A 17,107-nucleotide genomic window follows, 5' to 3' on the forward strand; every position below is an offset into this window, starting at 1 on the left:
AGCGCTTGTACTGTTCGCCCGGTGCTGGTTCCGGACATGCAGGCCGGACACGCGTACGTCGGGAAGGAGGAGCTCATCGGCATCGCCGTCGTTCTCTTCCTCATCCTCACCCTCATCCTCCTCTTCATCGCCTTCCGGAAGAAGGTGTTCCAGAAGAGCTATTCCCGGAACAACCTCTCCATGGTTCAGGATCCGGCTACAGCCGCCCTCCTGCACAAAGCCAACGGTGGGCACTACCCGCCCCTGCGCTGTGCCATCGGAGAGCCCATCAGCCTGTACACTGAGGGAAGCCTGAGCGGCCCGCCTCAGGTGCCCGTCAGGCCCATGGCGTACACGCCGTGTTTCCCCGGGGACCCTCGGGGGACCCTGGAGAAGAGGCACGGGGACTGCCGAGGCCCGGAGCTGACGGAAATGAGCACTTTCCATCCGTCCGAGTCGCCGCGGATCCTGGGCGGGACCAACCGGAGGGGCGTGGTCGTGTGCAGCGTCGCCCCCAATCTGCCCCCCGTCTCCCCGTGCCGGTCTGACTGCGACTCGCTGCGGAAGAGCCCCTGGGAAGACGAGGGTGAGAGAGAGCTGTATTTGTGTGCGTATCAGAGTATTTGAGTGGAAAATAGATTTGTAGATATCATTTTAATGTAATATATTATATGATTGGAATATTAATAGCAGCAGAATTATATGCATTTATATTCAAAGTAAATTAAGAAAAAAAAAAAAATCATATACCAAATATAACCCCATAACCCCAAATGAAGAAAATTCAAAGACTTTTATTTATTTATTCATTTAACTCGGTCATTTGACATTAGTTCATCATTAATTATCATTCATTTTCACAAAACTTTTTATGTATTTCCAGTAATATTTCCCAAATTCTACCTTTTTTTTTATTAAATTAAATATATATCTCAACATCATATTAATATCATATATGTAATTGTAAAATGAATAGCTGAAGAAGGATAGTAATTGTGCATGTATAAAGATGCTCTTTTTTTTTAAATACATTAAAATGCATAAATACATTTAAAAAATTCAAAGACTTTATTATTATTATTATTATTGTCATTTTCTTTTACTATTTATGTTCACTAAACAATTTGTATATTTGATCATTATCTTTACAGCAATATATTTCTCAAATTCTCTTTTTTTTTGTCTTAGAATATATCATATACTAAATTATATAATTATATATACTAATATTAATAGCAGGATAATTATAGTAATGGGGCTTGTAAAGTATATACAAAATCTTAATTTTAAATACATTTTGCATATATCTTTTTTCTAAAAGAACCCTAAATTTAGAATATTCAAATATTTAAAGGATATTATTAGTATTATGTTATTGTTGTTGTATATTGTTTTCTTTCCAATAATATTGCACAAATTCCATCTTTCTTTTATGTACACTGCTAATGCTCTATTTCACGTAGTGTGTGTATTATTGCTGACATCCGTTGCACCATGGGATGTTAAAGTGCATTATAATTGTAATGCATTGACCCTCTGATTTAAAACATATAAAATGAAAAATACATTTCTCACTCCAGGCAGAATTATGCAACTCCTCTCCGCATCTCTCACGTAGTCTGGCGTGTGTGTACGCATATTTTGTTTATGCAAAAATGTGTTTGCCAGTGTGAATTTATCAGAGGGCTTTGATCAGTTCATGCCTGTCAACTATGAAAAATCCATCCTTCCCTTAACATGTTTTATTTAAATATCGTATTTAACTGCATTTAACCTCACACTGCTCAGAGATTGACTGAGATCACTGCTGTTCCACAAACACACACAAACCCGCTGGTATCTCAGTAACCCCCCTGAGCACATTTTTTTATATTCAGACTTTTAATGAACCCTATACGCCAACACAAAGAACGCCAAAGCGTTGAAACTGTATACCGATGCATTGATGGTTTTGCGACCTATGACTGTTTACAGCGTAGATAACAGAACCTGCTGCCAGATTTGGTGTTATCAGTGTATGTAATGGCGGAGCTCCACACTTTTATCTTCTTAAACTCAGCTCCGTTTCCTGCTGTGACAGTTACGGCAGAAGCGCACAACGCTTGTATTTGTTGAAGCTGTTTCCGCCTGCAGCTTCCCACTAGCTAAGTTCTTCTTTGTTAATGATGTTTTTCGGTAAATCAAATCAAAATACACTTTCATATGAAGGTTACAGCTAAAAACTGGAAAACTTAGCAGCAGGTGGAAACCGTTTTAAGGAGTAAAAGCTTTCAATTTTCAACTTTTTTGTAAACCAAATCAAAAGTCACTTCATGTGAAAATGACGTGGAAATAGAGCTGTAATCCTATAGCTAGGCCCACGCGGAATCAGAAGAACTCTGCAGAACTGGAATGCATGTCGTTAAAGTTTTACACAACCCCTGGCTCTTGTTTATACATTTATTAAAAATGTTAGCTAATTATATTTAGGATTGGGTATTGTTTGATTTTTAGCGATTCTGATTATTATCGATTCCCAGTTTCGATTCCAATGAGGCAAACAAAACAAAAACATATCAAACATTGTTGCAGCCGCATACACCCCAGCTGTTTTGTTTTCATTAATTAAATATAAAAGAACACTTATTATAGTTACGGAAGTTATTCAGTCAGGATCAGTGAGTCCTTTTCTGGTAACACTTTATAATAACGTTCAGTTGTAAGTCATTTATAAGTGGTTAGTTAGAAAACATTCTTAAATGATTAGCAAGTGATATACTATCTTATGTATGTTTTGTAAATTCCGTTACCAGTCATGATTAGTGAATGATTAACTAATTATTTACGAAACATCACTATGCATTCATAAATGATTAATAAGTGATATGTTAATTATTTTATGTATGTTTTGTAGATTCAGTTATAAGTCATTTACAATTGATTAGTTAATGATTAACTAATCATTTACAAAACATGAATATGCGTTTCATAAAATGTTCTTTGTCTTTTGTTATTTGATTACCATAAATGACACAGACGGCAGCAGGTTTATTAGGCTGCTGTCACTTTAAGAGCTGCACGGATCCAATATACTGTTACACATGCGTTTTCTTTCTCAACTGTTCACTTAAGACAAAACCGACTGTGTTAATTGGATATTTTGACATCATTTTGTTTGCGTTTACCCGTTCAAGTGTAATAAGAAATGAAATAGAGCTCAATTCACTATTCACATTCTACATGAGAGGCGGTTTGAAATGCGCACAGGAATCAATAAGCGGAATCGAAATGCACGTCTTATGCACGGAAATTTGGAACCAGTTCTCGATATACAACCCTAGTTATATTATGCTTTCTGCTACCAATAAAATTTGTATTCTCAACTCTGTTTAACCATTTTACCACGTTTAAATATACTCCACAAAATCCACCGTTTTTTGTTGTTGTTTGTTTGTTTGTTTTTCAAAAATCAGAGCTGTGAATTCAGAAAAAGTCAGCAGATATATATATATATATACACACACACACACACACACTACGTTTATTTTTGTATTTTGCTTAAACATATTTTTTATTAAAATGTTTGTGTTCTCTCTGTGCCTTTTTTTGTTGTTGTTGTTGTTTTTGTGTTGTTTTCATGGTTTCTTATCCAAGGTGACTTCCAGCAGATGTATTTGGGAATATTTCTCTGAGATAAAGCTTGTTGTGGATCTGTGGACAGATCTTTATTAGGAATGTACCTCAACTTTTTATCTCAGCTGAAACCATTATTAATAATACACCAAACCATCTCAAACGGAACTCTTAAATACACACTACTGTATCACCAAGCCTGCATTTATCTGATAAAAAATACAGTAAAACAGTAATATTGTAAAATATTATTACTGTTTAAAATAACTGTTTTCCATTGTAATACATTTAAAAATGTAATGTGTTCCTGTGATGCAAAGCTGAATTTTCAGCATCATTCCTCCAGTCTTCAGTGTCACATGATCCTTCAGAAATCATTTGAATATGCTGATTTGATGCATAATATTTTTGTGGAAAACGTGATCCTTTTTTTTGGGGGGGATTCTTTGAGTAGAAAGTTCAGAAGAACAGCATTTATTAGAGATAGAAATCGTTTTCAACATTATAGATGTCTTTACTGACAATTTTCAGTTGAATGCATCCTTGCATAAAAATGTTAATTTCGTTAAAAACAAAACATACCCTTTTTATTTGCATTATTCATCAGGCGATCTGTGAACGGCTCATGGGAGTGCTTTTGAGAGTAAAAACAAAGGGAAAAGTCCTATAGTAAAAAAACAAACATTTCCCTTAAAAGACTTGATATAACTCTTCACGTCGATAAATACTGAAAGCAAAGTGGTTATGGAAGTATGTATATGGGCTCAGTTTAGTGGAACAGCTGATGGCGCTAGCCATTCTCCCTCTGGCATTAAATTCTCCCCCATCTGAATCCTCCGAGGCTTTTTACCGCCTATAAGTACTTCATTTTTCATTTCCTTGTGGTGTGTGGTGTCCTCCATTCAAACCCTCTTAGGTCTTAAAAATCTCCACCTGTGAAATGCAAAGTGAGACAATTATATGCAGTCGTTTCCATGAAACCATTAAAGAAAAGATCAAAGCAAAAACATTTCTGGGAAAGGAAAGAAATTAAAAGACAAACATCAGAGAAGGGACTTGTAATGGCGTGCAGATTCAAAACGTGCGCGTGTGTGTGTTTATTGAAAGTTACGGAAGTTGTGATTGGTTGACATCCTGAACTTTTGTGTTTAGGTAAAGTGGATTTGCTGGAGGAGGTCACATGTTTCTCTGGCAGTAACAAGGGCAGCAACTCCGAGGTCCAATCGCTGAGCTCCTTTCAGTCTGATTCCTGTGATGATAACGGTAAGACACTGTGTGTGTGTGTGTTTACTGTTGTTCCTACTCATCATGGAAGGATAAAACAACATGCGTCTTTCTTCAGGACTCTTCATACAGTCATCCTCATCATCATTTTGTTAATGGAGTGAATATTTTAAGTCAGATTGGTTGTTAGAGGTGTGTGTGTGCGTGTGTGTGTGTGTTGCTGCTCTCAAGTCGGCCTGAAAGCTTCAGAAATCGTAATTACGACCTGATACTCTTTCAAGTTATTTTGGTTATTTCAGTCAATTTCATATTTCTCACTTTTTTTGCAAACCTTTCTTTTTTTTTTGAAGAGCAAAAGAAATGCGTATACGGTTTGCAATTGATCCTTCATCTGTGTGTTTGCTCATTTATTATTTATCATTTAATACCTTGAACTTGCAATGCGTAATTGGCCCACACTCAAATCTGCAGCAGAGAATTATGGGAAATGTAGTTTTGTCACAGACCTGCTGCCTCATAAATCAGTAAAAGTAGTATTTTTAAAGTAGTATAGTAGATTTATTGCTTCATCAAACAAATTCTATAATCAACATTCACTATTATGATGTATTATAGCATACCAATTCTTTTGTATTTTATTTATTACTACCACTGTGCAAGTAAACTGCTGGTTACCTTCGAGATTTTCCTATGGGTTTTTATAATGTTTGAGTCAAATAAGGTCTGTGGTAAATATAACTCGACTATACTGAGGGGCTGTTTACACGACACCGCTTTCAACTAAAAACGTAAAACTTTTTATGCGTTTTGGCCGTTTATTTACACGACAAGGGTGCCTGAAAACACAATCCTTTAAAAACGGGTTTCAAAGTGCACGTTTTTGAAAACGGTCTCCGTGTAAACAGCAAAAACGCGAATCTCTGAAGACGATGACGTCATGCACATGCGTATTACGTGTTCAGTCTATAGTGTTTCATCGCCATCTAATGGCCTGGCAGCAGAATTAGTCGCTTTTAGTCGTTTTCGTGGATCCGTGTGAATGGGGATCGTTTTGACAATGGTGTCGTCTGTACGCGGAAAACTCAAAGGAAAAACTTCTCAGTTTTAAGCATATCGTTGTCACGTAAATGTACCCTTAAAGGATAATTCTGGTATTTAGCACTTTGAGTCTCTTTTCTGGTTTGTTTTGGATGAGCTAGAGTGGTGGACACAGAAATTTTGACGATGGGTCCTGTCTCGACTTTTTGACTCGTTTAGAATCGCCTTTGACCGCTTCAGAGTGGCTGGCTACGGGCATGCACAAACATGTCCTTAAAACAACCCTTAACATTCGTTTTCAAACCTGTGCAACTCAACGAGTGGTTAGTGGTGTTCGTTGATGATTAAAAACAAATATATCGGTGCAATGTATGATTTCAATCCGTGTTATTTGCTATAGTGGAACTATTTTTTCAGATACCTCACAACCGCGTATAAACATCCGCTCAATATTTTGAGTCTGAAGCGTTAGCACACTCCCGACCACTTGATGGCGACAATCACTTTGCCATACAAGGACGCTGTACGGAACCCGGTGTCTAGGCTCACGCTAGCCTCAAAGCCCATCTACGGAAAGCCTGTTCACTCCAACGCCCTATTAAGTCCTATTGGTTGTAGTTCCAATCAGAGTTCCACTGGGGGCGCTCGCCATGAGTGCAAAATGAATGGGAGTCTATGGGGCTAGACGGCTAAATTTGTCTCCCTCACCCGATTGCCGTTGAGAAATCTCAGATTTGATTGTAGGTTTTGCAAGTTCAACATGGGTTATAGATCGAAAGTTGAATGAACGAGTACTTATTTCTTTTCGATTTCTTACAGGTTGAGTTGTTGTTGCCCATAACGCTAGCATTCTGCTAATGACGTCAGCATTCAGCACACTTTTTAAAGCAAATAAGTGACTCTAAAAAATCTAACACCAAGCAATATGTAATTTCTTTGCATCCCCTTTCGAAAACAACATTCAAATTACTAGACAAAAAATTATGTCCTAAGAAAAGTGGATTTTGAGCAGTATAGCTCCATAGACCTCCATTCATTCTGCACTCGTCATGTGAGCGCCCTAATATGGAACAAGAGTGGAACTGCAACCGGAAGTTTATTGAGTGGCACTTCTCCCCTCATTAGACGTTCTCTGCTAGCCTTCTGAGAGACGGAGAACTGAGCGAAAAGACTACAACCAAATGTAAACAGCCCCCTTTTCCGTTCCCGGTAGCGCAGTAATATCAACGAGCAATGAGTCCTCCAACAGAAATCAATGGGATTTTACAAAATGCCAAATAAAACACGACAGAAACTGTATTTCGCTTCGCTACTTGTTTTTAATCATCAACGAACACCACTAACCACTCGGTGAGTTGCACAGTTTTGAAAACGAACGTTAAGGGTTGTTTTAAGGACATGTTTGTACATGCCCGTAGCCAGCCACTCTGAAGCGGTCAAAGGCGATTCTAAACGAGTCAAAAAGTCGAGACAGGACCCATCGTCAACATTTCTGTGTCCACCACTCTAGCGCATCCAAAACAAACTAGAAAATAGACTCAAAGTGCTAAATACCGGAATTATCCTTTAAAATGCACACACACACATCCCAAACTGTCTTATCTAGTTACTTATATAAAACTTATTTAAAATTATAAAAAAATGCGTTTTCGCTATTGGTGTGTGTAATTTACGTTTTAGAACATAACATTCAAGTATCTTCAAGTTATGTGTACCACAAAAATACTGGTCAGACTCTTTCATCTGTCTATTTTTCCAGCATGATTCTTTAATTGGCAGCGCAAATAAATCCATAATTTCTTACTGTTAAATACGACATTGTAGTCTCTAATCCCGTAAATACGATTATTCTGATCGGATTTGAATGCAGCAGGTGTGGATGTGAGTTTGTGTGTTGGTCACATCACCACCATCTCTCCTCAGATTCGCTGGAATGATGCCATGCTTGCCTTTCATTGGTCACAGCTAAATTCATCAGCAGCCAATCAGGGCACAGAAGCTTCTGCAGTGGACCAACAGTGTAACAGATATTGTGGAGTTGATTCTTCAGTTTGATTAGTCTGTGGGTTTGTTTGGGTTCTCCTGTGTGTGTGTGTGTGTGTGTGTGTGTGTGGGTGTGTGAAAGTTTCTGACTGGTCTTCATTGCTTTCTCTTTCCAAGCTTCCATAGTGACGGTAATTCGGCTGGTCAATGATGCAGTCGACACGATTGAGAATGAAGGTACTCTTTCCCACCGCTGGATTCTGAAGCATCTTCCTTAAAAGCGCTTGAAGACAAATGAACAAACCTTTGAACTCAAACAAAAGCACACTTTCTTTCTTTCTCTCTCTCTTTTTTTGTTTTTTGTTGATTACACACATACACATTTACTTAGCGCTCTACATGTGGACCATAGACTTTTATTAGGGTTGTCAGTCATATAAATAATTAATGGGTTTTATCGCATTGTATGCAGATTAATCGTTTGAAGCTTTCATGATTAAATGCATATCAATATTTGATAGAAATATCCCTCAAGTAAATATAATTCAAAATTAATTTAGCATCCATTTCACATTAATACGTATTTTTAAAGCATTTAATTTTTTCGAATAATCAACAATTAGTTTAAATTGACAGCCATCATATTATTATAATGACTACAAACTAACCCAAACCCTGTCCCTTTAAATACAACTTTTTTAACTTTTAGTTCTAATAAAAAAATTATACATTTTAAGCATTTTTATTTCTGAATTGTTCTTTTTTTTTTTTGCTTCTTTCCCAAAATATAGTTAAGTACAATACCAAAAAGTAACATTGCTTTATTGATATTGTTATGTTAGTGTGCGTGCGTGCGTGCGTGCGTATGAGACAGCCTTACTCATGAGGAGAAGCGTGAGTCACCCCAGTCAGCAAGATGATACAGCATACACACACACACACACACACACACACACAGTCTCTCCTCAAATATTTTCTCTGACGAACACAAACCTACAAGCACATCCCCAGATCATACATTACCCTCAATGGAAGAGCGCAAGTCTTGCATACACACACGTTTGAAGTTGTAAAAAACAAAAAAAAATCTTTTCAAGTGTATCTTCAAAGCTAGATATGCTAAAGTAATGTAGGCTGATGAGCTTGTTTGAGCTTGTCCTTTGATTTAGAGGTTGTAAATCTAACAAACTTCTGAATCTTGAAACTAGTTCACGCTGAGACATTTCAAAACTAGTTCATATTTACATATTTTAAAACCATTGCTTCATATTGTCCTAGCAGTCCTTCAGCTGTATATTTAAAAGGTCCATGGAGTAATCTTTGATTTCATTGGCTGATACAAAGATCTTTTTAGCATAAGCATTCCCATACATGCTTTAAAGCAGTGTTGTTTTAGTATTGTTTATATACTGTTTTATTATTTAGTTGTATTTTGAATTAGGATTTCTTTTTATATTTTTAGTTTTCATTCTAGTTTTAGGCATTTTATGTGCTTTGGTCATTTTTATTAGTTTGTTATTTTTTAATATGTCAGTATAGATTTAATATATATTTCAGTTTTAGTATTTTAGCACTTCAACTTAACTATTTCTGTTATTTCAACTATTCAAAAATTTTTATTAAAGTTTTTCGTCTAAAAAAACTTTTTTAGATTTAGTTAACAATAATAACATTACTTTAAAGTGGACAAAACTACTTACTGCACCTTTAAAAACAGAACACAATGACTAGCTTACATTTTGTGTCTGTGGTTTCTTTTATATTAGCAATAGTTCACTCAAAAATGAAAATTCGGTCATAATTTACTCACCCTCAAGTTGTTCCAAACCTGTATGAGTTTCTTTCTTCTGTTGAACACAAAAGAAGATATTTTGAAGAATGTAGTCAATGGGGCCCATCAAATGTTTGGTTACTGTCATTCTTCAAAATATCTTTTGTGTTCAGCAGAAGAAAGAAATTCATACAGGTTTGAAACTACATGAGGGTGAGTAAATGATGACAGAATTTACATTTTTGGATTGATTTACATATGTTTTAGTTGATGTACACAATCTCTAAAGTGATGTTGTACTTATTTTTAGTCCAAAAGGTTTCATCCAATCTTGTAGGACAAAGATTTAAACCTAATTTGCAGAATTTAGTAGTTTGTATGGCTCTGAGGCACTGTAACAGATAATGAGTGTATGTGTGACTGCTTGTTTTTCTGCTCAGTAATTGACTACAGACTCGCACTTACTTTTCTTGGTCCACATTTAAATTACATTTCAGCCCTTACTTAATCACATTCAATCAAACGCATACTGATGAAGATCAAACATGGGCACTTTAATAAGCTGGGAAGGAAGGATTTTTACAGCTCATACTCTCTCTGTTTTTAGTCTCCATTGCTCTGTTTTCTCTTACCCTTACAAATATTTACCATGGTAACTATAATTTCTCTTATATAGCCTACTACTGTTACTATTAAATAAACATTTTCATTTCATAGTAACAATAAACTGTATAAGCAGCATTCTTAATCTTCTTATCACTTTCACTAGTGCTCATACTTGGTATTAGTGATTTGAACAAACCCTAACCCTAAATATAAAAATGTGGTCCTTGTTTGTGCTACTTAATGCAGTAGTCAATAATTGTATCCCTTAAAACTCACCTTTGATCACCAAAATGATATATTTAAAAGTTTTTTCCATCTTCATGCCTTAAAATAGCTTGAATGTTAGGTCTACACCCTTGCCTCATTTAGTACATGCGGTTCTATGAATATGCAAATTAGCCACGCCTCCACTCCCTCACACCAGCTCAGAGATCCACTCGTAGACATGTAAACACCACATAGACATATAAACAACATTAAAAGCTTGATTTTCACCACAGGATGACTTTAAATCTCATAATAAGCGATCAGCTTTTCAGCTAAAAGCCACCACCCAGAACACCCTAGTAACCGCAGGCTAAAAAACAACTGCATAGCAACACCCTGGCAACACCTCGAAATCAGTTGTGGTAAAGCATATTTTCTTCAGAAAAAGAAATAATCTAGTTTTGTTTTACTTTTGTTTCCCTCTATTATGTTAACCCAGTTTTAGTAGAAACCATGTTTAATATTTGTATGGGTATCACTAGGGTTGGATATCTAGAAACGGTTCCAAATTTCCAAGAGCTGTGGATTCGCAAAAGACGTGCATTTCGATTCCGCTTATTGATTCCTGTGTGCGCATATTAATGTGATTTTTAAACCGCTCAAGCGCAGTAAAACACGGAAGAGAACTCAATTCAGCACACGCACAAACGAAGCGCGCGCACAGAAAGCCTAAGCTCATGTAGAGTGTGAATACTGAGTTGAGTTCTATTTAGCTTCGTCTTGCGCTTGAATGAGCAAATACAAACAAACGGATGTCAACATATCCTCGTGAACACAATCGGTTGTCTTAAGTGAACGTAAACAGTTGAGAAAGAAAACGCATGTGTAACGGTATTTTGGATCCGTGCAGCTCTTAAAGTGACAGCAGCCTAATAAACCTGCTGCCATCGGTGTCATTTAAGGTAATCAAAGATCATAATAAAAGGAAAATCACTGACTGAATAACTTCTGTAACTTTAATAAGGATTCATCTATATTTTATTTATAAAAAGAGAACTATGCAGTGCGATCGATAATAATCGATATGCGGATTCGGAATCGCTTAAATTCAACCGATAGCCAAACCCCTTGGTATCACATGCACCAGAATATCACAGACCACACACATCTACATGCAATGTTGATGCATTTGAATATGGTGTTTGTACATAAACACAGTTCAGGATATAGGATGGGTTTGGTGCTGACCCACAAATCTGTCTTTCTCTGTCTTTCTGCTTCTTTTCTGCCTACCAGTGTCCGTTATGGATCAAGGTCAAAACTTCAACAGAGGTGATTCACATTCTCTCTTTCCTCCTGCTTTGTTCAGCTAAATCTCCCGGAGTTCTTGCACTCCTTCCTTTTTTCAGACTTTGTTCTCTGTCTATTCCTTCCTCTCTCGCTCTCCCTTTCCGTATTGCTGACAAACTGAGCTATTGCATTCTGGGAAGTGTCACATCATCCAGCAGCGAGATGCTCTTTGTCGATGAGCGCACACACACACTCTCACACTCTCACACGCACGCTCACATCAGAGTACCTGCAGTCTTCCGTCACCCCTTTCCTCTCTTTTTCGTCTGTCTCTTCCCCCGCAGTGCTTCCATTGCTGACTTTGTGTTTTTCTTTTGTTTGATATCGATGTTTTCTGATAAGCGAGGATTAGGTCGTGTACAGTCTGTGTGTGTTTGTGTGCGTGTGCGTCCCTGCGCTTCTGTGTTTCATGCATCGCTGCATGCAATCCTCACCTTCATTTATTTTGGTTTGCATTTTTGATGAATGTTTCGCTTGTGTCAACAACACGTCCTCTGAACCTTGACCTCTTGACCTCTTGACCCCTGGCTGTGTCTTTGATCACCTTGCAGGCATGTCCACTCACTCCAGCAAGACCTGCATGTGGAAATGTTCAGTTTAATGTTCCTGTCCCAAATCCCCCCAAAAACACGTCACAAATGGGAATCCCAGACTCATTCGAAAAATGTGCCTTTGATTTAGAAATTTTGAGAAATTGCTAGTAAATTTCGCAAATAATTACAAAGATATGGCAAGTAACATTGAATTAAACTTGAAAATTTGAAGTAGAAAGACTAAATTGTTTCATTTACAACTTTTAAACGTTTACAAAACTTACAGTGTGGTTTCGAAATCATAACATAGTATTGTGCAAGGAACCCCATGAAAATAAGTCTTTATTAATCGATAATCTGCCCCTGTAATCATACTTTGATTACTTTTTTTGTTTGTTTTTTACTGCAACTAGTGTTCATTACAGTGAATTGTATGCATAGGTGCGTTTTTATTTAAATTGCAGATAGGCGCACGTTTTTCCAATGAGTATAGGTTGCAAATGGGACACCCTACGGTCTCGACAAGTGTATAATTTGGGACAGGACCGAAATCTAACCTGTTAACCTCTCTTCAGAATGGTCGAGCATGCAGCCCAACACGATTCCGAACCTACCGAAGGACCCCGTTAGCTGTTCGTTCACTCGATGTTTACTAACTTCCTGTTTCCTGTTTCTCCAGCATACCACTGGGACACTTCCGATTGGCTGCCGAATACACGCCTACCTGACATCGAGGAAGTCCCCACCTATGAGACCAGCGAAGTGGGCGTGACTTTAGAATCTGACTATTACCTCGGCGGGTTCGACATCGACAGCGACTACCCGCCTCCTCAGGAGGAGGAGTTTATGTCCCAGGACCAGCTTCCCCCGCCCCTTCCCACCGAGGAATTCGACACCTCACCCTCCAATCAACACGCCTCGAGAGAGAGCACGCTGAGCGGCGACCGCAAGCCCCGCCCACACTTCCACCCCAGCCAATACCTGCCCCCGCATCAGCTGCCGCTCGGCTCCGCGGGGGAGGAGTTTAGCACTTTCACAGGCAGGGACGAGCGCCTGTCCGTCAACGCCTCCTCTGCCTCCGACGTTTCCTCCGTGCCCTGTGGGTTCGAAGACTCTGAGACGGGAGGAAGCTTGGACAGTTTGGAGGACGCGCACATGCACCCGCATACACAGCAGACTGAGGTCTGACACGCCACCGGGAACTAAAGACGCAGTTACTGACATTAGCAGGACGTGTTTTCAGACATAAAGGACACCAAACTCTCGCGTCTGTGAGACTAAAGCGAGACGGAGGACTGCCGACGCCACAGACGGACTCTCAGCGCTGCCCTCTGCATGAGCAGCCCACTTATTAAAGCACAGGAAGTGGCGAAAGTGATGTCATGGGTGGAGACCATACGATTAAAGCAACAAGAAACGTAATAGTGAACGGAGACCAATGATCTGTAGATGTGTTTTCAGAAATCGCCCTGGTGCATTTCATTGTTGCGTCCGGTTCCTTATTTGTTTGGTGCTGCCGTTTGTGAGTTTAAAACCTGGATCTGTTCTAAAACCTAGTAAGCTCCCCATGTAGACCGCTTTACGCTGCCTCGTTTTGTCCAAATTGTTTACATTTTAACAATAGTCACCCTAGTTTAAAAAACCTAAATTAAAATGTATTTAAAATACTTTTATTTCATACTAAGTAAACTACAAACCATTAACATATTTGCTGACATATCGCTTGAGACTTAACTGAACTAAACTTTATTTGGAGTGCTTGCAATGCACGTCTTATTATTAAGCCTAAAATGTGATTTAATATCCCTATTAGTAAGGATAGAATGATCTCTGTATAATATCTATGCAAGATATTTAAAGTGAAACCTATACTTGCAATAGTTCCACTTTAGCACTCTCAAATACACTTAAGTATATCTTTAGTTGAACTTAAGCACTGTTTCCGGATAACTAAAGTACATTAAGTACAAAATTAGTTGTTCCAATTTAGCAGACTCAGTTTAGTATATCAAAAGTACAATTGCAGGGTATTTGTTTTAAGTACATAAATATGTAAATGTATTTGTAGTATACTTTGCATAAAATAATTGTATTTCAAATATATTTTAGTGTATTTATTTTTCACAAGGGCATACCCAACCTAAATTAAAAAAATAAACAGCGTACACATTTAAATACAAAACGATGAACTCGTTAAAATTCTAAGGTGGCATTGCACATTTACTTGCTAGAATGGATTGCAAAAAACAATGAATCCAAGATGGCGGACAAGTCGAGCATGTCGAGTGTCGACTATAAATATACTTATATTTCATTCAATAAAAAAACAAATAATTAGAAATGGTTGTATATAATTTTTAAAAAGAACTCTTATGCAATATCTATGTGTGATACATGTTAGCATCAAACTCTACATCTCTGCTGAAGAAAACCAAGACTTAAACCAACCTACGGGGGTTTTCTGGTCTTAACTGGTTTAAACTAGTTTCACAGGAGATGTTTAGCTGGTCAGCCAGCTGGTTTCCCAAGAGCCCAAACCCCCCCCCCCAAAAAAAGACATCAATGTAACCAGTTTGGCCAGGCTGGGAGACCAGCCAGCCACCCTAGGCTGGTTTAAGCCATTTCTGTTTGTTTGTTTCAGCAAAATAATATTCTGTTTAGTTGCTTTCTTTGTAGATCGTTCCAAATCGCTCACTTATGAGGGACCATTTCAGTTCGGAAGCCACCTTAGAAGGCAGCTCACTATGTTTTGGAACAGAACATGAATTTGAATCCGTCGTCTATAAATGGTCAAAAAGCACATGTTTTCTGTATCTTCCCAAAATTTAGTTTTTAGGTTTTTTTTTTTTTTTTTTTTTTAATGCATTGACTTTTTTGCACTAAACTAATGGACGATACAGTATGTTCAGATTCACAGCGAAATAGTCTGAAATAATTCTGTCATCCCATATTTAAGTCCCTGGACTGGTAGCAGCGTCGTCTCTCATGTGAAGCATTAATCGGATCCTGAATAGCACTATTTTTCAAGCTGATCATTTCGATGCGCGTGAGTGTTTTAATGGAACGTGGGCGACACTCTTCTGTAAGTTACGTCTCCCCCCTTTTTTTCATATCAGAAAGCCATAAGCAGAATATCATCACAGTGTCCAATAATGTTCGTGTGTTCACAGGCACTTACAATGCAAGAATGACACATGCCTGTAGTAGCTTGCAGTCCAAACCTCCTCCGGTTCTTTACCGATCCAAACCAGAGAGAAAGGAGCGGAATGAGAGAGCGAAAGCAATAACAGCAAGTCAGAAAAGAGGGAAATGCCAAGTCCTGAAACAGAATACTGAATAAAAGATGCAGGGAAAAGAAAACGTATAGAAAGTGAAAATCAATAAAATATAAATCAAAAGGAGAACGAGGGAGAGAGGAATGATATTGTGGACCAACTTTGGATCGGAATGGCATTTTACCCCGAAGGGAACATGATTGGGGTGTTTGCCGTGAGCTGATTTGAGAGCGCGCACTGTAATTTTGAATGCCATTGGGCGGATACATTTTTTTGTAAAAGCTGTAATTTTGACAAATTGTTGTACAGTGTATATAAGTAAGTTGTTCAAATCCAGATTTTGTAGATATTGAACTGCAATCATGGCAGGGTTTGTACATCCTGCGAGCGTTTGGCATGGACGAAAAGGACAAACACGCAAACTCACGTAACTTTGCTGACATTTTTAACAGATGTGCGCACACATGCATTGGCTTGTGTGCATCTTCGTTTTTTTTTTTGCTGCTCCTTTTTTCACAGTAGAAAACTGCGTTTTACTTTTTCAAAATATCAGTTTTTCTGCTCATCTTTTTTTGTATTGTATTTTTATTTTGTTTCACCAAGTTTATATTATAGAAAAGGGAATTACTTCTGCCACCTTTGTGCAGGGGGGTTTATTTTTATTAATTTGTTTGTTCGTTTTAATTTCATATTTGATTCATGTTGTTCTGTTGACTGTGCAAAACAGTATTAAGTGTACGTGTAAAATGCTTTTCTTCAATCCTGGATTTTTGTTTTTGTTTTGTTTTGTTTTTTATTTGTTTTTTTTATCAATGCTAAAATAAAAAAAAAGAATATTGATCAAACTGAACATCGCTTTTACGTTTATGGGTGATTTTCTTAAAGACAACATACAAATCAATGTTAACCCTACATTTATTTTCTCCTTACTAAATGTCTCATTTTTTTTGTTCATGATCTTTTTGGTTCACTTTCTTAAAAAAAATGTTTTGGTAACACTTTACTTAAACATTTGGTAACACTTTATTTTACAGCGTCCTTGTTACATAGGCTACATGTACTTACCATAGTAATAACAGTAAATTATGCATAATTACATGCAACTAACCCTCAACCAAACCCTAATCCTATAGTAATTACATGTAGTTAATTAATATTACTCAGTACTTACATGTATTGTAACAATGACACCTTAAAATAAAGTGTAACCAAGCATTTATATATATATATAGATACTTTTATAAAATGCATCAAAAGTATTTTCAATGCATAAATTATACTTTGTAATTCACCTTATAATGATTTGTATGGTCTCATGATAATTGTAATCACAGGTAACACTTTACAACAAGGTTCATTAGTTAACATTAGTTAACTATCTTAGTTAACATGAACTAAGAATGAACAATACTTCTTCAACATTTACTAATATGTTATTAAAATCAAGGGTTGTATTTGTTAGCATTAGTTAATGCACTGCACTAACATGAACAAACAATGAACAATGTATTTTTATTAACTAACATTAA

General features: G+C 37.3%; 1 protein-coding gene across 2 annotated transcripts in view; it reads left to right on the top strand.

Moving 5' to 3' along the window:
• The window catches only part of fat3a (FAT atypical cadherin 3a), a 54,456-nt gene extending 39,666 nt beyond the window's left edge, over nucleotides 1-14,790 (top strand). Inside the window, exons 19-23 of one of the 2 annotated variants that reach the window (XM_084419214.1) lie at nucleotides 1-565; nucleotides 4,744-4,854; nucleotides 8,014-8,073; nucleotides 11,717-11,752; nucleotides 12,983-14,790. The exon at nucleotides 1-565 is cut by the window's left edge and continues 109 nt beyond it. In XM_084419214.1, coding sequence (XP_084275340.1) covers nucleotides 1-565; nucleotides 4,744-4,854; nucleotides 8,014-8,073; nucleotides 11,717-11,752; nucleotides 12,983-13,491 — 1,281 coding nt within the window. In that variant the 3' untranslated portion in view covers nucleotides 13,492-14,790. The remainder of the gene's footprint in view (nucleotides 566-4,743; nucleotides 4,855-8,013; nucleotides 8,074-11,716; nucleotides 11,753-12,982) is intronic. The other variant, XM_084419213.1, reaches the window with a different exon arrangement.
• The last annotated feature ends 2,317 nt before the right edge of the window (nucleotides 14,791-17,107 follow it).

Source organism: Rutilus rutilus, assembly GCF_951802725.1.
Source record: "Rutilus rutilus genome assembly, chromosome: 9".
Classification (NCBI taxonomy): domain Eukaryota; kingdom Metazoa; phylum Chordata; class Actinopteri; order Cypriniformes; family Leuciscidae; genus Rutilus; species Rutilus rutilus.